The sequence below is a fragment of the Solanum tuberosum genome, unplaced genomic scaffold (assembly GCF_000226075.1).
Source record: "Solanum tuberosum cultivar DM 1-3 516 R44 unplaced genomic scaffold, SolTub_3.0 scf00173, whole genome shotgun sequence".
Taxonomy (NCBI): Eukaryota; Viridiplantae; Streptophyta; class Magnoliopsida; order Solanales; family Solanaceae; genus Solanum; species Solanum tuberosum.
In genome coordinates, this window is record NW_006239104.1 from 513,851 (window position 1) to 534,538 (window position 20,688).

Consider the following 20,688-nt stretch of genomic DNA (forward strand, 5'->3'; position numbering starts at 1 on the left):
TTGTGTTAGAAGAAACAAACCTATATTTATAGAGTCCTAAAACCTTTCCTACTAGAAAAGGAGTCCTAAAAGGAGAGAATAAACCAAATATAAAATAATATTATATTTTCCTTTCAAGAAAAGTAAAAACATTTATGGTAATGTTTTGTTTTTTCTTTAAGGAAAAATAAATCTTAAATTATGGTAAGAAAATCAGGGCAAAACCCTAACAAATATTACCTACTGTATCGGGGAAATCTCGCACGATAAAAAAGACGAATCAGATCATGACATGTAGCTAGAAAATTTGGAGGGATCATAACCAAGGCTGGAACTCCTCCCGTGGACAAGCCCTCTTGATAGTTGTGAAACGCCTTCATAATAACTTTATGGAAGATCAACCATCAATATCGATTATTTTGTGTTGTCGGGACTTTCTCAATAAAAAAACTCGAAATATAGAAAATCATTATTTATTAGTTTGATATGGTTATAAATCTGTATTTCTGCTAAATAGGATGGATTGAACTTATCGATTTATTTCATATCATAATTCAAGCGTTAAAAATAGGTTTACTCTTTTTTTTTTCGATTCTCGTGATTGGTGATTTATTAAATTTGTGATTGGTGATCAGTGAATCCAATGCTATATAAATTCTGTTTGAATTGGCATATGTCTTGAATATTCTTCCATGACAGTAGTAAAGGCGGTGGGTTTAGGATAAAGATATTTAATTGGTCATTTGTATAGTGGCTGCTGCTCTGCAATGTGATTCACAGCTACATTCTTTTCATTTTCTTACTATAAATAAGCATAATGTTGGAACAATATATGTATATATATATCCACCAATGAATTAAGTAGAAACTTCAGAGTTTGGTTTAAAGAATTAATTACTTGTTATTATTAGATATCTAAAGTGGCACTTGCAAGTTGCATGTGATATATGCAGAGAGTTGAGAATAATGTTTATAATTATTATACATATCAACCAATGAAATACTGTAGGTATATCTCGTATGTCGCACGTATATCTCATATCAGTCTAATTAAATCAGACACGGAAACTCAAAATGATGAATGGTAATCCTATTTTGATAGTGGCATGTGATTTATGCAGAGAGTTGATGTGTATTGGCAGGGGCGGACCCACATAGTGTCCTCTAGGTACTTGAGCACCCATTAACCTTGTCTCGAAATATATGTGTGTGTGTGTAGAAATTAAGAGATATTTGTATAAAATTAACATATCGCACTCAGCGACCAAATGATCTGACTTGTACATTGGCTCTTGGTGGGTGCTTAAGGCTCTTTTTGTGTTGTTGAACCCGATTTCGAATCTCACTTTTTAACATGTCTTTTTTACATTTGCTGGAATACTATAGATCCACCAATGAAATGCCTCCAAACTTGAGCTTTCTTTAGCATTTTCCTGATATATATATATTGCAGAATGAGTCGTTTATTGGATGATTCTTGAAAATGGCGAAACCACATAGCCCATCCCTAGTGTTGATTACGCCTAAATATGGAAAAACTACTTTACTATGCAAATATTTCTACTATATTTATTAATTTTTTTGTAGTTTGAAATAATATATATTGTTTTATTGATTAATAATTTCAAGTCAAATATGCCTAGGTATATGTATTTTTGCTATCAGATACACTAAAATAGGGAGAGAGGCAAGTAAGAGAGTCAGATACATGTAAATTCACTTGGATATAGTGTATCTAAAACAAATTGCACCTAATTTTAACCTCATGTTTTCAAGATTCATGTATATGAATGTATCTAACGTCCATATACATGTGTTCGAAGTCTAAAATATCATAAGATTCATAATATTACAAATTAATCTAAATAGACTCTGTCATTCATAAAGTTCCAAGTTAATTTTAAAGTTGCTTAATTTGCAAAAGTTAATAAAACTGACTAGGTCTTAAGTAGGGTCCTAAAAATGCTATTTGTGCACTTCGTCCCCTTTGAGAAACCTGAGGCCCAATCAGCAGTAATGGGCCAAAGGAAGCTCATAGGGCCAGTAAAATCCAATAAATGTCTCTAGTGTGATAAACAATACAAATTCCAAAATAACAAGTAAGTTTTTTTTGGATAATTTCAGTGAGATCTTTTTAGGTTTAATCTCATAACACTACCTTCTTCGTGATTTGGATACCATGCATATCTCCTTATTTTTTAAATAATTCTTGTAATCTATTTATCATTGCAGGGTCTATTTTGGGGGGACGACACATCCATAGGAGTTTATCTCTAAAATATCTAATTATAGACGGAAGAATCTCAATTATCCTACCACAATCCACAGGTATTGAATGGTAAAGTAGGGTCCCAATCCGTCTACAAAATGGGGATAGTGTTCAGTCTTGATTAATTCCACCTCTTTGCAAGGTGATGACACTAGTAACTGTGGAGCACAGATGACGATAAGACAAGTTTGAGAGGAAAAACTTTGGAGAAGAAAAAAAAATTGAATCTATATAATTTAACAAGAAGGCTAGGTTTTTTAGACTATAAATTTGCAGCTCTTCAATGAGGACTTAATGAGCCATTAACTCTAGTATTAGAAAAGGAGTTAGTTAGCCATCAAACTGACCATTTAATTCAGAAAAACAAATTAGTCATTAAAGAGAAATAAAGTGGTTGTTACAAGAGTTTAATGCTGAACGAATCTTGATACATTTCTGGTACACTCAAAAATAGTAAATCGACCCATTTTGCCTTACGAGCCCAATTTTTATATGCGCGAGACTACCTTTTTATTACTTCCTCTGTCCCTAATTACTTGTCCATATTTCCTTTTTCAATTGTCCTTAATTACTTGTCCATTTTGACAAATCAAGAAAGGACAATTTCTTTTTACATATTATACCTTCAATTAATTACTTTGAAAAGGGTAGAACTTCTTGAAAGTCTTAAGTTTTTAATTCATCTACTTCATAATTAATAGGGGTAAAATGATAAACTCGCTATATCAATTATTGTTTTCTTAATAAGTGTGTTAATTCAAAAGTGAACAAGTAATTAAGGACGGAGGGAGTAGCTCTTTACAACTCCAAAGAAAGACCATATAAAAAGGACCCTTGAATTTTATTTTGCGCAAGCTATATCTAAATATTATCCCAATTTAACTTTAAGCAAGTTTGAATTTGAGATTGTAGTGATTTAAAATATTTATATCACAAATTGATATTTACTTGGTGTTATTTTTAAGCAATGCCAACCTATAACCTATTGAATATAGACATAGGAGCTTCTTCTTTTTTTTTTACAACAATTATTTACACATGTAAGCAACAACTTTTTTGCCAAGTAAAGAGTGCCTACCCCAATGATTACAACAACAGACTTTATAAGGTGTAACACATGAAAACATTACAAGTTCAAACAATGTCTAGTTCTCTATGAGTAACAACATGTAGAAAAAGCAAAAAAGAGTTTTAACATGGAGTTGGCCTACAAAACCAGTTAATTATTAGTTAGCCCTTGAACTCTCCAGGTTGAACTTCAGTGTCTGGTGACTCTGCATAGGATATTGAGATCAACTCCGACCTGCATTTATCATCTCTGATGTCGTTAAGAGATTTCACCACATTCTCATAGTTGGAATTTTCAGGTACAGATTCAATAGAAGGATCTATCTCTGGTTCACTGTATGATATGGCGATTAGTGACTCCCGAGTCACTTCTTCGGAAATTTCCTTGCCAGATTCTTTCTTATCCATAAAATGATTCTCCTTGTCTTGTAAAATTACAACACTGAATGAAAATATAGATCAATAAGACATGACTACAAAGAAAAACTATAGTAAACAGGAATAATAACATCGGTAAAAGCAATAAACATCTTGATGGACAAACAGGCAATGAAACATCAACAACTAATACAACATCAACATTATTTGATTTCAAATTCAGATAATGCTTATTGGTTCCCACTTCAAATTCTACCAATTCGCATGCCATTACTTTAAGACTTTCTCTGTCCTAAAGCAAAACATCATGGGGACTGAACATTTCAGGAAAAATATGCATTATATTCAGCTTTAAAAGTCGGTCTCACCAGTTTACCACATGGAAGACATGATTTAACATATTAAAGGCTTGAAGAGCCCCATACTTCATAGTCAATCTTTTGATTGCTTGCAATTTCGGGGATAATGTCAGTGTTTGTTAACCTCTCTTCAAGAAACGTTTTAGATGAAACATGAGTGTGCCACTAGGCCCAAAATAACATAGACAGGGGTTGTCAAGATAGAGATAGATCACTTTGAGACAAAAAGGAGCACTTGGTTCCCACATAAACCACCAAACTTGAAAGTTGAAACTGTGCAGACGATAAAAATGAAAATTGAAACTGTGCAGACGATAAAAATGAAAAAGGAAAAGGGGTATAATCCCACAATTTATACATGTTATACACCTAAAGAATTCTATAAAATGCACCATGATTAAGAAGATGAGCAAAAGTAACATAAGACTTGTAAAAGAAGAAGTAAAGCAGCAGACTACAAAGTTTGTTTTAAGCCATTAATTTAGTGGAGCCACATCATAAGATCACTTACAACCACCTCCTCTACCAACAAAGAAACCAAATTCCTTCAGCATTTGTATCCCTTTCTCATGTTTACGAAATTGCACAAACAAGCTCTATCAACATTCTACCTTCTTAGCTAACTAGCGGATAAGTCTTAGGAAAGATAATAATATTGATCAATCAAATGTAAGATTCCTGTTTACATTCTCAAGAAGCTAAACATAAGAGAAGACACAGAAAGTCTAACACACTGAGTAGGTAATGCTTGGCCAACTATGCGAGTCCTATTGGAAGAAATAAAGAACAAAGTTCCAAATTCAAGAAACATGCATAAACAACACCATCACATTCAGCTCAGTCTCCCTAACTATCATAAACTTTCACCGGCAAAAGGAAAAGAGACCTTCAGAGTTCCTATACCTATAGTGGCTTGGGAAACAGATGGAGAAAAGGACAGCAACTCTAAGCAGGCAAAATTCATGCCATTAATGCTTATGTTCAAGAACCACATCAGAATTTCAGGTATAGCAACTACAAATTTTGATAAGCCACAAATTTTTCCACCCCTTAAGAAAACCTAAAAGATTCCTCTAACGTGGAAACAATAAAGCATTTAGGAATTAAAATACGGTAGTTGCCAAGTCAAACTCAAGATCCTGAAACAACTTCAAGGAAAATACAAAGGATAGATCATTTCATGAAATGGTTTGAACCCTGTGCTAAAACCACTATAGCCAGAAAACCACAATACATAGTGCCATAAGAGCTCAAATGACATGACTGATGGCTGGAATGCTATAACAAACAACTAGGCAAGCATAAGACCAAACCAATTTCAGTTGGTCCAGTCTATAATTTAGTAACAACCGTTACTTTGAAGGGAAAAAACTCTTTGCAAAAGGGCAACACCTGTTCTTTCAAACATCTTTTTTCTATCTACGTAATTGACTTAGTCAAGACTCATCTGAATGAATCAAATATGGGGATTGTGATACTCATTGACCCTTTCAGACTGGAAATCTGTCAACTAGCTACAACAAGATCATACATAATATGCTAAAAAAAACCACAATAGTTATCCATTCCATACACCACATCTTACACAATATCAAGATATTTGTTGAAATAACACAGAACCCAAAACTTGCAGAACATTCAGTTACATTCCCTTTTGTTATTCCAAACAACTTTTTTCTATCTAATTGACTAAGTCAAGACTCAACTGAATCAAATATGAAGATCATGATTGACCCCTTCAAACTGGAAATCTGTCAACTGGCTACAACAAGACCATAATGTGCTAAAAACCCCACAATTTTATCCATTACATACCCCACAATTTGCTGAAACAACACAGAACCCAAAACTTGCAGAACAATACAGAAAAAGAAAAAACAAACAAGAGCTTTAACCCCCTTAAACCAGCATAGTTGACCAATCCCATCAAACAACAACAAAAATCAAGAAAACTACCAAATACCCATGTGAGAAAGAACCTCATATTCACCCCCAACAATCAAAAATCCATGTTAAAAGCTCATTAGTTGAATGGTTTTGCATAAGAAGAAAGGATAAGATAAAGCAGAGAATAAATTCATTGATTATTTACATGAAATTTGGAGAAAAGAAAGAGAAGAAGAGGGGCTCTGTTACCGTTCTTGATTCTTGAAAATAGCTCCGAATCAGGTCCAGCTCATAACTTTGTCAGCATATATTCATGTCTTTATACTAATTGCTAGTGGCCAAGCCTTCACCTCACCTACACTTTTATTTTATTTTGTGTAAATATAATAAAGACAAGTTGGATACACCAAAAAAAAAAAAAAAAAAGATACACGCAAGTTGCACGTTTTTCCAAATGTGGAAAAATATTGTTCACATTTCAACTATACAATCTTCTTATTACCAAACGCACCCATCAAACATACAAAATTACCAACTTTGACACTTCTTCATCATTTGACAAAGTGTATAAGAATAGTGTGAAAATAATATTTTAGTATGTCAAAGTGTATAAGAATAGTGTGAAAATAATATTTTAGTATGTCAAAGTGTATAAGAATAGTGTGAAAATAATATTTTAGTATGTCAAAGTGTATAAGAATAGTGTGAAAATAATATTTTAGTTATACTGACATTATTTTTTATAAACTATTTTATTGTATAGAAAAAATAGCATATATTAGGAGTATAATTTATAAAAAAATAGTTACTTACAAAAATATCTTAAATATGGTGAAAAAGATCTTGAGGGACAATTGTGATCATGCTAATGCATGCATTAAAATAGTTTGCATCACTAATACCATGAATTTGCATGTAACAGTAGAATCCCTCTAAATTAGTAAACTCTATAAGATAAAAAAAAAAATCCGATCTTACTAGGGCCTGGGAAAAAATTACCGATTTTGATAAGATAATATATTTTCGAAAGACCTTTATATAAATGCATGTCTCATTGATATTACAAATTAATTATTTTTTAAATTACAAAATATCTAAAATAATTTGGTGAATTTTTTTTATAGATTATATATATTTAAGACAATTTAGTGAAATATGAATCTTTATAAATTATATATATTTAAGAGTTTGTTGTAGCTATAATGACAGTACTTTCTTAGAAGAAAAATATATATAATTTATTAATGTGATGATTGGAATATTTCAAGAAATATGAAATATTGTAGAAGTCATTATAAGAATTTGAAGTTTTGGGATTAGTATTTCCATGGGGTTTGTTTGATTGCTGCCAAGTTAGCCTTGTTTCCAGAAAGTGCTACAATATATTTTTCAAAATAACTTCCAATTTTAATCCGAAGTAAGTAGTATTTCATTTTTCGCAAAATTTGAAAAACAAAATTAATGCTGTTAGTTGATTATTTTTAGTTGTTTTTTTTTTTTTTGAAAAATGACAGAATTAAAAAAGGAATTCACTTGTTTTCTTTAAAATGACAAAGTTGATAAGACATTTATTTTTCGTGCAATATGTGTTATGAATTCAAATTTTATCACAAACAACTCGTGTACATAGATGATAAAGAGTAAAGAAACACATATTTTTAAAATAAATGACAAATGACAAAGTTGACCAAACGATTGTTTTTTATGTGAGGTTAAATGCGTGTTATGAATTCAAATCTTGCCAACATGCAAAAATCGTATAGGTAAGTGAAGAAAGGTAAAGACACATACTTATTATTCACTGAGTTTTGTATCGTGTTTCATTAGTCGTTTTAATTTACGATTATTAAAAATAAATAAAAAATTATGTTATATTTAGCCATATAATTTATTATAATTAAATGTAAAGTAGATTGTAAATAAAAAAAGTGACAATAAATTAAAATAACCCTTATCGTAATAATGTTTATATAAGACCAATATTAGATTATAAGCTTCTTTAATAATATCATAGTGCGATCTTAGCAGTACATTATGCTATGGATTTGGAGAAACTAGAGAAAAAATGGTTTCGCATACATGATAATTATTTATATTAATTCAAAATGAAGAGTACATTACTAGTTATTACTAGTAATAAGTAACTAAAAAAAGAAAAGAATATGTACATATGTTATTTTCCTTGAAGATGTCATATTAATTAAAAGTAAATATTCTGCATTTAATAGATTCTTGCCTGGAAAGGAAAGCAAATATTTTAGAATATTACTAATAAACTAAGAGGGTGTTCTAAAGTGTTTAACAAATATAAAAATAACTTAAAATAAGTGTTTAAGTCAATTTTTTACTATTAGAAATATTTGACAAATATAATAATAATTTTTCAAAAGCATGTAAAGTCTAAAATAAACAAGTACAGTAATATTTGGCTGCAGTAGTTTTGTGGGTGTGATTGAGTTTTCCAATATTGTATTTTTGCTTTCACTTTCCTAAATTAGACTTTTTTTTCTTTTTAGCTTTAGGCATTTAATTCATCACATGGTATAAGGGTATTAAATTGTATAAGAGCATTAAATGAGAATTAGGTGTTAGCAAAACATACTCAACTCGTTTCTAAATCATAAAAAGGCCAAAAAGGAAGAAAAAAAAATAGTTACATGGATATACACAAAGTTCATATAGTTACACTTATGCCCCTATATGATAGACAAAGGACCTGTTTGGTCACAGATTTCCCAAGTAAAATTTGGGGAGAAATTTGGCAAATAGTGTGTTCATCTAATTAGTCATTATTTGGCAAATATTTTTGGCAAATTTTCAAATACTAGAAAAAACTAGTATTTGGGTCAAATCTCATTATTTGGGAGTTTTTAAAAATTCAAATTCTACACCAATTTTTTATCCTTTACAAAAACATCATTTATAGTAGTTGTTTTCGCTATATTACATTTTTTTTTTACGTGAATATCAAAGGAGTGATGAAATATGAAAGTTATGATATGGTTGTGATGTAAATGACGAACAATCGGCTTAAGGTAATAAAGTCATGTGTTTCGTACGATGTATGGAATGATATTTGCTGCACTCACTCTGAACAACCACATTGCTCCAATATCATGGACACTACTTGTTATTTGCTGCAACGAAGATCCAATTGACTTGTTGTGGAAGTCATGAATTTTGTTACATCGACGTTTCTATCTTGCTATGTAATACAAACTTATGGTTAATTTTGATAGTTTTTAAAACTTACGGTGTAAATCATATTTATTAAAAAAGTGAAATATATTTCTCAAATATTATGGCCGTTACACATGATGAAATTCTCATCCAAATAATATTTGTCAAAAATATTTGAAAATCTATGACCAAACGCTAGTTTAAAGTACGAAAGATTTGTCAAATGAGAACCAACGAATCTTCCGTGCACGGTTCAATAAGATCAATTCAAAGTATACAGTATAAAAAATAGGAAAAACTACTAACAAATTTGGCTAAGAAAAAAATGAAGAGAAGAAGACAAGACCATGTTGAAATCTTTTAAAGGTGTTAAATTAATGAATTCACTCTCTAATTTATGTCCTTTCTGACTTTTAGATTGTGACTTTTCTTGTTGTGGGTGATATAATTATAAAGATGATGCACTAGGCGAATTTAATAAATAAAATAAAGAATTTTAAAAGTTTTCCTATGTGGAGGTAGTATTCCACTTCACACACTATGAATTATTTATGGTCCACTAGGTGGATAATAATTTCACTTTAAATAAGAATAAGTGATATGTCGATTGGTTGAAAAAATAAAGTATATAGTTGTCTCTTTCAGAAAACTTTTATATTTCCCTATTTTACTCTAGGTGTGTTTGATACGAAATGAAAATATTTTCTTGAAAGATAAGTGAAGGTTTTATCTTAGTTTTTACGATATGATAATTAAGTAAGAAAATATGTATTTTAAAAGCATGTATATGTAATCAAGCTAAATATTAGGGAAAAATGTCTGAAATATATTCGAACTTTAACCGAAATTGTTGTTACGATACAGAATTTTATGGAGGACCTTTTACCCCTGCACTATTTAATAGTGTATTTTAAAGGTATATTTGTGCCCGCGTGGACATCATAAATATTGCATCGTTTTAAATAGTAATGTGTCCACGTGGGCACATATATACCTTTAAAATACACTATTAAAAAGTGCAGGGAGGGTAAAAGGTCCTCCATAAAATTTGATATCGTAACAACAATTTCGGTCAAAGTTAAAGTATTTTTCAAACCATTTTTCCTAAATACTATGACTCATTACAGGTTGAGGAGTAAGATTTCAATGGATATAGAGAAGACAATAGACTTAAAATTCATTTATGAAATTTATATTTTCTACTTCCATTAAAATGGTTGTTTTCTTCATTTAAAAAAAAATTATATATAAAAAAAAATCTAAAAAGATTTTTCCTCCATAGCAAATACAACCTAAAATAGGTGTATGAATCCATCATAATTTTGAATTTGTGACGTATCATGACGAGACCTTTTCATAAATATGAACCACACGTTCAACTTTTAGAGTTGGACTCTATTTTCCTTTGGGATGAAGAAGCCCATTAGCGTCGGGAAAGAGAAAATAATCAAAATGATCCTTAATATATAAAGGTTGAATTATTTTGATCCTCCATATATATCATTTTATCTAAATAGTTCTTAATGTATACAAAATCATGATCATTTTAGTATTTAGCCCTAAAACTAACCAAAAAGATGAAAAAATTTGTTAACTTTAACAGTGGTCCCTTGGAATTGAGACCCATCTTCCTCAATCTGCTCTTTCACCATTACCACAATCGTGTCCTTTTCCTTAACTTTTTTCTTTCACCATTTGAGGTCAGCTCCATATACACTACACCCATTTCTCATCTCCCTCTAAAAATTCTATTTATATACATAATAATAATAAGAAGAAAATCAAGATTACCAAAACAAATGGAAACTAAGTAAGTTGAATAAAAGTCTCTATTTTCCCTCCGAGAAGATCGCCATAAATAAACTCTTTTTAAGTTGTTTATTCGCTCTTATTAAAGTGATCTATCGGGGATATAGCTATCTTTTCGTTTTAACTTTTTCAAAATTACTAAGTTTTTCAAGCATTTTTTTTTCATTCTATTTTTAAAATAAAAGGGTAAAAATTGAACACAGAGATAGAAAATAAAAATCTTACAAATGTTCAATTAAAATTTAAAGAAACTTTTGTAAGTATGAAAAGATTTTTGGCAGTGGAAATTGTAAAAGAAATGGCCATAGAAAGAAGAAGAAGGAGAAGAAATGGTGGAAAAAGATGATGGAGGAAGAAGGGTTCACCAAGTGTGGGACCCACAGTTAAGTTTAACTATTTTTTACTTTTTCTGTTAGTTTTTAGGGCTGGGATCAAAATGATACTTTTTAGTATACATTAAGAACTATTTAAATGAGATGAAATATATAAAGGACCAAGATAATTCAACCCCTATACATAGAGGACTATTTTGATCATTTTCTTGTCCATTTACAATCATAGCACTAATTTTTGTCTTATAAATTAGTGGACTCGAAAAATGTAAAATTTGAATTCAATAATTAGTGAAATAAAACAACGAGAGTCTCATATAATTAGTTTCAGTTGTGTATATAAGTTTTCGATTATGTTAGATCAAACTTCAAAGACTATGAATTTCTTTGAGCATGCTTCTCCACATATATACTATCATTCATATCACATGAACTATGCCAATTTGTTTCTACTTAACAAAATAATTACAAGGAATTGCATATACTAATTTTGCAATCATCAGCCTAATGAAATGAGAGTACTAAAAGCGAAAATTGACGAAACCAGAATTTATAAAATATAGTATACTATTAAAGTAAATGTATTAAGTAAAATTGATCAGATAAATAACTTAATATTCAATCAAATACAACATTTAACTTTACAAAAAGTATATGTAAATACCTACTTCTACAAGGAAATTATAAATTTACAAAAAGTATATGTATATATATATTTCTATTTCTAATACCAACTCCAGACTTGTCCATATCAAAAACATAGTTAGTTGGGACTTCGGATGGATTTGCTATTTGTTGTCATAGATAGGGTATGGGCTCACAGACTTATCTCAAGCCCCATAAAAATGATGATTCTCAACGAATGTTTGGGCAATTGAAAAAAGTTCATACGAATTCGATTTTGAAATCGTCATCTAAATTATATTTATAAAGAGTAAAAATTGTAATTTATACCTCGAGAAAACTTTATGGGACTTGACAAAGTATTTAAAATTTCATATGATTCAAGTTCATTTATTTTTGTTTTAAGTTCAAACCTATTTCAAACTCCGCATATTTTAGAAAATGTTTCAAAGTGGATAAATTTGTGAAAAAAATTTAAAAAATGAATACATGTTAAATAGTAATGTTCAAATAAAATTTCCTATAAAAAAAATACGATATAAGGGAGAATCTATCGATCTATATATTTGATTTCAACTTTATATGAATCTGATATAAATTTAAAATCGTTATATCGAAATGTACATGAACATACCAATTAATTGATCATATATATTTTTTCACATTAATATATTTGTTTTAGGTGCTGCATTCTTTAGAAATAATTTTTTTTAGCCATAATACAAATTTTGCTGGGGTTTGAAGTCATATAACCACTTTAACTTGCTTGAAGTCACGTCATAACTTGATTTAAAAAAAGTATTTTAGCTTTTAATTCAAAACAAAAGGTCAAATTGAAATGACTTTTAAATTAAAAAATAAAAAGTAAGGAAAAACTTACTTTTGATTTTTGACTTATTTTTTATATATATCAAATATTTTCAAAAGTTAAAAACTGACTTAAAAAAGTAAATTTGACTAACTTTTAAGCCAATCCAAACACACTCTAATTGTTGTATAAAATTTGAAGATAAGAGTAACAAAAGGAAGAGAAAGTAATAAAGATCCAATTTTATAGAACACAAAAAGTATTTTTGGTAGTAGTAGAATATTCAATGAAGTATCTTCTTGCTTCTTTTGCATTAAATTCCTTAGCATTAAAAAGGCAAAAGCTCTGCAAACTTTTTTTTTACTTCACTGTGGGGTGCCGCCTACACGTCTCTCCCACACACTCCAACAGTATCCTCTGTAAAAGGCTACATAATCTTTTATACGAACACTTTTCATTACTATACTGTAAAATATCTAAAATTTAATAGTAATGTTATCATCTTTATTTTTCATGTACATAAATTAATGGACGTAAAGTGAGGTGAAACAAGAAACTTATTTTGATGGTGAGAAGTGTTGAAAAGCATTTAAGCCAAAGCCCCACCCCACGTTGTCTCTCTCTTCACGTGCTCATCATCGAGTTATCATGTGACTAAACCCCTCTATTCTCGGTGTCTCCTTCTTTGGCGGCCTCTCTTTCCTTTTTGTGTTCTCACTTTCTTCCTATACTTTCACTAATCATTACTATCTAGCTCATATTTGTTATCCCTTTTTTCCCTAACAAAAGATTTGATTTTTGAAACACCCATTCTTGATTCTTGTGTGTTTGAGTTAAAGAGTTTAGTGAGTGTCCATTATTGTCTATGTGAGCTGATGAAAAATGGGCTGTTTACAGTCCAAAACTGTAAATGTTCAGTCCCCTGATAAAGAACCTTCTCAAGATGACTCAAAAACAGATCTTGGTATTCTTCATTTTACTTAATTTATTGTATAGTTACATTGGTTTTCTACTGTGTGTTCTTGGTGTGTGTGTGGTGGGGGGAGGAGGCTTGTACTTGCTGGTTTTTGAGTTTTTGTTGATTGCATGCTTAATCTTTGATCTGGGGTTTACTCAATTTGTCTCCCTATTTGGGTTATATACCATCTGCCTCTTCTAACTGTACTGTTATTTCTGCTTTATTTAAACTTATAGTGGGAGTTTTGATCCATGAATTTTGTGGAATATTCATTGTTTGTCATCTTGTCCTGCTGCTTCTTTTTCCATTCACTGATTTTTAGCCAAGATTTTTTTCTTCTTCATATTTCTGTATAGGGTTTCTGATTAGTACAAAAATTGATGTGGGTATCACTGGTTTCTTGTTTTTGTATCCTTAAACAAGCAGGTAAGACAGGACTGTATGTACCTGAGCTAAGATTCTCAAGTTTAAGTATATGTGCAAATGTTAGCAATGTAATTGTTGTGGTTTATGAGTTTTATCTGTAATCAATTTCTCTGTTTAATTTGCCTGTGTTGTTGATGAAGCTAATGGGGATCAAGTAGACCAAGATCAAGTGCCTGCATTCAAGGAATTTAGTCTTGCGGAACTCCGGGCAGCAACAAATGGCTTTAGCAGTGAATTAATAGTTTCTGAAAGTGGTGAGAAAGCTCCCAATGTTGTCTACAGAGGGAAGCTTCGTAGCAACAGGCTGGCTGCCATCAAGCGCTTCTCCAGACAGTCGTGGCCTGACGCTCAACAGTTTGTGGTAAATCTGATTATAAGTCTGCTGATTATATAGTTTGGTCCTTTTAGCCTTTTTCATTGATGAACGAGAAGGGCTTAGATTAAAACTTGTGCTATAAATTCGACATGACTTCATTGAGACACTCTAATTGGTAACTGACAACATCTTGCCCTTTATCGCTTTCATTCTTTTATTGCTTTAGTGTGATCTTTGTTAGCCTTCATTAAGAAGGACACTACAAGTACCACTTCCACCCCAAGCTTCCTATGTTCTCATTTGGTTTTCTAGTTCCCAAAACACTCGGTATCAGTTAATGTCATGTTTTTAATACAATTTGTTTGTAAAACCTTGTGTATATGCATGCAAGTTACAAGTAAGATGTAGAACTCCAATATCAGAATATCTTTGCTTGTTCAGTCAGTTGTCTCTATGAACTTTTGGTTTAGTCCTACTCATGTACTGCAGGCAGAGGCAGCTGGAGTTGGCAAGGTTCGGCATAAGAGATTGGTGAATCTAATTGGCTGTTGTGCAGAGGGAGATGAGCGCCTATTGGTTGCAGAATACATGCCTAATGATACTCTCTCGAAGCATCTCTTCCACTGTATGGTTTAGTCTTTTGCCTGGTCTAGAACTTTTAAATGTTGAATTGAAAAGGAGAAAACATTTTTTTGTTCTATTTCAATGGTCCAATAGCAGTTTTTTCCCCTTACTTTATTTGGTGATGGATTTTTATATAATTAAATTAATGATACTGCTTTGGATCTCTAATTCCAAGGTCATGCCATAGTAAGGCTTCATGATCTTTGGTCTTTATTTGACATCAGTAACTGCAACTTGCAAGAGCTTCCTGCTAAAAGCTACAGTGCTACACTACTCCTTTAAGGTTGTGCCTGCTAATTCTGTTTCCTCAGAAGTCAGGCTACTGCATCAACTTGGTGAACTTTAGAACTAACAATCAAACTGATCTTTTAATATAGCATCACAGATTTAGCTTTGAGATTAGTCGTTTGGAGTTAATTAGAGGCCACATGAATGATTAGCTTGAGTAAAGCAAAGAACATTAGTTCTTCTTTTTATAAAAATTGATCTCACGTTTTGATTACTTCACGTTTAAGATGAATAAAGAGCCTTAAATGCGCCAAACAATGCTGTAAGATATTGGAAGAGACATTAACAATAATTAACTTCCTCCGAATATTGACAAGCCATGTGAAGAACTGGAAGTAAGTTTCAATGATATCAGCATAGCAGAGGACTTGATTGGTACTTCAGTTTGGCTATTCAAACTCAATCAAATGGTAATTCAGTCAGTTTCCCTCTGGAAATTGACTTAAGACAACAGGAAATGGTAAAGTATGATTTTGAGTAATACAAAGACTCAGTGGAGCAGTAAAGGTACTACTTTTGCGTAAGCAGCTGGTACAATTTTCAGTGTGCTTTTTGCAATAATGAAATACTTGTCAATAGATAAAATAATTAAGCAATTGCATGGCTGTCTAGTAACACACTAAGAGTTGGCTTGTGTTACAGCTTATTCCAGGGTTAGCACAGATTTAACTGTTCAATATGCTAAAAAATAATATGGACTTTATAGATGCATACTGTTAACGCCTTCCATACCTTCCAAACTCCAGTGCTCCTTCACTTACCTTTTATAAGTATCTTTTGCTCTCTATACATGTTAAGCATGTATACAACATCTCGGAAGATGAAGCTAAAATTAATTTTAGATTTGTGAGCAGTTCTATATTTTAACCACTACAAGTTCAGGTTTCTTATTACCATGCATGTCTTTTGGTGGTGCAGGGGAGAAACAACCGTTGCCCTGGGAGATGCGAGTAAGAGTTGCATACTATATTGCACAGGCTCTGGATCATTGCAATGCGGAAAACAGAAAGATATATCATGATTTGAATGCTTACAGAATTCTTTTTGATGAGGTATTCAAGCATTAATCAGGATAATCTTAATTCATTTTCTGGTTCTTTTAATTTGGAAGGAATTAGATAGCATTGATTCTTGTACAAGTAGGTGGCAGGAAGTGATCATTTGTTTGTTCTAATGTATGGTTTTGCAATATCTTGATACCATCAGATTTGGGTCTGTTGTTGAATTTGCTTATTTTAATTGATATTTCAGGAGGGCGACCCTCGATTATCTAGTTTCGGTCTGATGAAAAATAGCAGAGATGGAAAGAGCTATAGCACCAATCTTGCTTATACTCCTCCTGAGTTTTTGCGCACAGGTATACACATCACTAAACACCACATTATAGATGGATGAACTGGTAGTCATTTAAAAATGCTTTGAGATTCTTGATTATAATTCAGAGAGAACCAATTACATAAAAGTATAAGCATTCGCTGCTACATGTCAAAAGAATCTACTCTTTGCTTTATCCAAAAAAAAAATTCTTGTCAAAATAAGTATAAGCATTCTCTGTTGTTCTGGCAATTGTGTTGTCATGATATAATTCATTGATTAGAAACACTAAAATGACAATATTAACCCTCATCGTCCTATCGGGAAAAAATATTAACCCTCATTTTCTCTAAGTGGTAAGAGTGCTACTTTTGATGTATGGATTAGGTGCACGTTACAAGTTCAATCCCTACCATGAACAGAAGCTTCATATTTAAGTGGAGAGGGCTTGAAAGGCAGGCCCATCATTCACCGAGTATTGAACCGTGCACCATTTACCCTTGGGGATTTACTCCGGAAAAAAGAAGGATGTATAGCTAGTCTTGTTCGGATTCATTTCTTCATGTATATAGGAAATAGAGGTTCTTATGTGACTACACTACCCACTTGTGGGTGTGTTGGACTCTTGGCAAAACTATTTTATTTGCCATATTGGATGTGAAATACTTTAATTTCATAACATTGGGACTATGTTCAGTTTCTTACCTTGTTTCACCTTTTCACTTTTTAGTTTCCCCGTTAATTTCTATCTATATTCAGTTCCCTAACTTGTTTTCTTCTTCCCTTTCTCTTTTTTTCCCTTTAATTTTTATTTATAGGCCGAGTAATCGCAGAAAGTGTGGTGTACAGCTATGGGACTGTTCTGCTGGACCTGTTGAGTGGAAAACATATCCCACCAAGCCATGTAATGTACTCTGAATCCTTGAAAATTTCTAATACCTTTGGTTCAATTTCTTTTTTCGTTTATAATTGTTTACTTATTGCATCTAGAATCTCTCAATGATGTTGGAAACTAGATCTAAAGCTGTTTCACTCTATTACTATGGGGTTACTTGATAATCAGACCCAGTGAAGACTGTCATCTACAACCACTGAATCTTAAGTATTTAACTTTTACTATTTGATGGTACTTTAAATTACCTATTGTTGTGCCTATGTTGTCTAGAGGGTTGCACTGATTGTAAAATTCAATTATTCTTCTCTATTTATATGCAAAAATTGTAATGAGTGTTGCATGAATAAGTAAGCTTTTGTTGTTGTCCTCCGAATGTTTTATTGATGTCGGACATTAAATTAGTTATCCAATACATGGGGCGAAGTTTTTACTTGGTCAATGAGGTATATATGTTGATCACACTAGATTACGGACTGTGTTTATTGCCTAATGATCGACCAATTATATGCCCGCTTTACCCTTTTGTTTTTGTCTGGAACTGTATCAAGTATTTTCTTGCTTTTGCTTGCATTGTCTCACTGTTCTTGGACTTTTCTCTCTTTCCAGGCACTAGACTTAATTAGGGGTAAAAATGTGTTGTTATTAATGGATTCATCCTTGGAAGGACAATATGCCAATGAAGATGCAACAGCATTGGTTGAGCTTGCTTCAAAGTGTCTCCAATATGAGGCAAGGGATCGACCTGAAATCAAGTTCATTCTTAATGCAGTGGAGCCCCTTCAGAAGCAGAAGGAGGTATGCTTATTAGAACATCTTTGATCCTGATGCAGCATTCCCTATATTTCTGATGGATTGATCCCAAGTTCTAGGATCTAAAGTGTTCCTGCACATTGTTTATCTTAGGCCGTGTCACATGTTCTGATGGGTCTAACAAAAACTCCAGTGGTGCTTCCAACCATGCTCTCTCCTCTCGGAAAGGCTTGTGCGAGGATGGACCTCACTGCTGTCCATGATATCTTGCTTAAAACAGGTTATAAAGATGAGGAGGGTGCTGAAAATGAGGTGAGCTCACTCGCTATTACTTTTTCTACTGATGTAAAGGACTAAAGGGTGCTCGGAAATCATCAAACTTGATGCAGAAAGATCACGGCATGGGGTATAATATACAATAAGAAAAACACTAATTGTTCTCTATGGCATTTAATGTGTTTCTTTTCTCATAACTTTTATTTTCTCATGTTGGTCCTTTTTCTTCTTGTCCTTTAAGCATTTATCATTCATTAAAAAAAGTTTAGCAATTTATATGAAAGAGAAATCTTATGTAGTTCTTTTTGGTGGAGATTTGACATACTTGTTTCTACCTAAACTTTTATAAAGCTCTCATTCCAAGAATGGACGCAACAAGTTCAAGATATGTTAAATACCAAGAAATTTGGGGATATTGCTTTTCGGGACAAGGATTTCAAGAATGCAGTTGACTATTACTCTAAGGTAATCTATCTACTCCTTTGTTTGCTCATATTTACTTAATTTCTTGGGTGTTACATGTGGATAGAATTGCTTTATTCTCAATTGCTTTAGAAAATTGCCATTTTTATACATCTGCTCATAGGTTCATCTGTTTCATTTACGTTAAATAGTAACATGGGATGTTTTGCACACTATAGACTTCTAATTTGTGTTTGGAGGGAGAACTTCCGGTCAAGGTATGAGCTCGCTAGAATTTATCCCCAGAGAAAGATTGGGGATAACAGAAAAAGAGAGAATGGTATGAAGCTTGAACTTATCAACGAAAAAGATGGTATGAGCTTGATAGAAAAGGAATGAGACCTTTCTTGCCTTTAGAAGTGGGAACCTGGGTATTGCAATTAATCTATCGTGCTCTCATATGTAGCTTCCGGCCGTGATCATCAGAGTGTCCGGTCGTTTGATCTGCTGACCTTGATACCGAAATTAGCTACTATGTCTAATCCCAAACTAATTGGCCTACTTTCTGTTTCAGTTTTGCTAAAATTTTATCCACTTCTCTAAAGGGCAAAGCCTTTTCCAATTCCGAGGACAACTCCTTTCTATGTAAAGCACAGATGTGTTGAAATTTGAGACTTACCCCCTCCTCCCCCCAACCGAATTTCAAAGTATAATACTTGTCTTCTCATGAATCACTCAATGTTGTTGTTTTATGTTCTATCAAATTCTATTATTTAATTATCATAAGCTCATTTTTATGTTTATGCTTAACTTTGTCCAGTTTATTTTTTCCCAACAGTTAGTATCAATGATGTCTGTTCCTTCTGGCACTGTTTTCGTGAGGCGAGCCCTTTCCTACATGATGAATGGCCAACCAGAACTCGCACTAAGGGACGCTATGCAAGCCCAGGTGTGCTTGCCCGAGTGGCCAACTGCATTCTATATGCAGGCTCTTGCCCTATCCAAGCTTGGTATGGAAACTGATGCACAAGACATGCTCAATGATGGTGCCTCCTTTGAAGCAAAGAAGTTAAACAGTTGGCGTAACTGATTCTGGCACGTTTGATGTATCAAGAAACCTCACATCCTTTAATGCAACTAGAGGTAGCTATAGTAAGGATGAGACAGGAGAGGAACCAAAGGTAATGTGGTGTTTGGGGATTATATTAATCTTGTCCCTCGCTCTTTTGTAGCCAATACAGTTCCATACAGAAAATGTATAAATCACTCTAGTGAAAATCCTCGTAGTTATTCTGCGATGAATGCCAATTTTTAGTTTTGAAACTCATCAAGAGTTCTTTCATTGGTCATGTTTGGGTAAAACATTACTGCCAAGGCTTGGGTTGATATTTACAGTTATTTTACCAGTTGATCGATCGTATTACGCAGGCGATAGTGATCTCAGAGTTCATCTTAATCATTTAAGAACTAGATACTGTTTTTTTTCTTTCTAATTTACCTTTATGAATCTTTTGGAGCTTAGCTTGTTCATGTAAAACATGACCAGATTTGATCATAGAAATATTTTTCAGGGAACAATGATTTTCATAGTTTAAAAGTAACTGTGTCAATTGTACAAACAAATGAATGGACTACTAAAAGTAGGAGTTAAGATTTTGGGTCAAGTTAGATCTAGGGTGTGTTTGGTATGAAGGAAAATGTTTTCCTGGAAAACAAGTTGATTTTTGACTTATTTTCTCATGTTTG

At 32.3% G+C, this 20,688-nt stretch overlaps 1 protein-coding gene and 1 long non-coding RNA gene across 2 annotated transcripts; one reads left to right on the forward strand and one right to left on the reverse strand.

The window, feature by feature from the left end:
• Window positions 1-3,279: 3,279 nt before the first annotated feature.
• Window positions 3,280-6,308, reverse strand: LOC102604316 (uncharacterized). The gene is made up of 2 exons (XR_001474315.1): window positions 6,190-6,308; window positions 3,280-3,758 (listed from the first exon to the last, which is right to left on the reverse strand). It is a non-coding gene; the product is annotated as an uncharacterized lncRNA (long non-coding RNA).
• Window positions 6,309-13,262: 6,954 nt separating this feature from the next.
• On the forward strand, window positions 13,263-20,353 carry LOC102604642 (probable serine/threonine-protein kinase At4g35230). Its single transcript, XM_006354547.2, has 10 exons — window positions 13,263-13,657; window positions 14,218-14,438; window positions 14,883-15,018; window positions 16,224-16,357; window positions 16,557-16,662; window positions 17,438-17,523; window positions 18,121-18,309; window positions 18,418-18,576; window positions 18,892-19,005; window positions 19,781-20,353. Exons 1-10 carry the CDS (start codon window positions 13,576-13,578, stop codon window positions 20,030-20,032), a joined length of 1,479 nt encoding a protein of 492 aa, XP_006354609.1. The 5' UTR covers window positions 13,263-13,575; the 3' UTR covers window positions 20,033-20,353.
• The last annotated feature ends 335 nt before the right edge of the window (window positions 20,354-20,688 follow it).

Excerpts from the sequence above, each read along its gene's own strand:
- LOC102604642 (XM_006354547.2), top strand. The coding sequence starts at position 13,576 with ATGGGCTGTTTACAGTCCAAAACTGTAAATGTTCAGTCCCCTGATAAA. Across the intron at positions 13,658-14,217 it reads TGACTCAAAAACAGATCTTG|CTAATGGGGATCAAGTAGAC; the intron begins GTATTCTTCATT and ends TTGTTGATGAAG. Across the intron at positions 15,019-16,223 it reads CTCGAAGCATCTCTTCCACT|GGGAGAAACAACCGTTGCCC; the intron begins GTATGGTTTAGT and ends TTGGTGGTGCAG.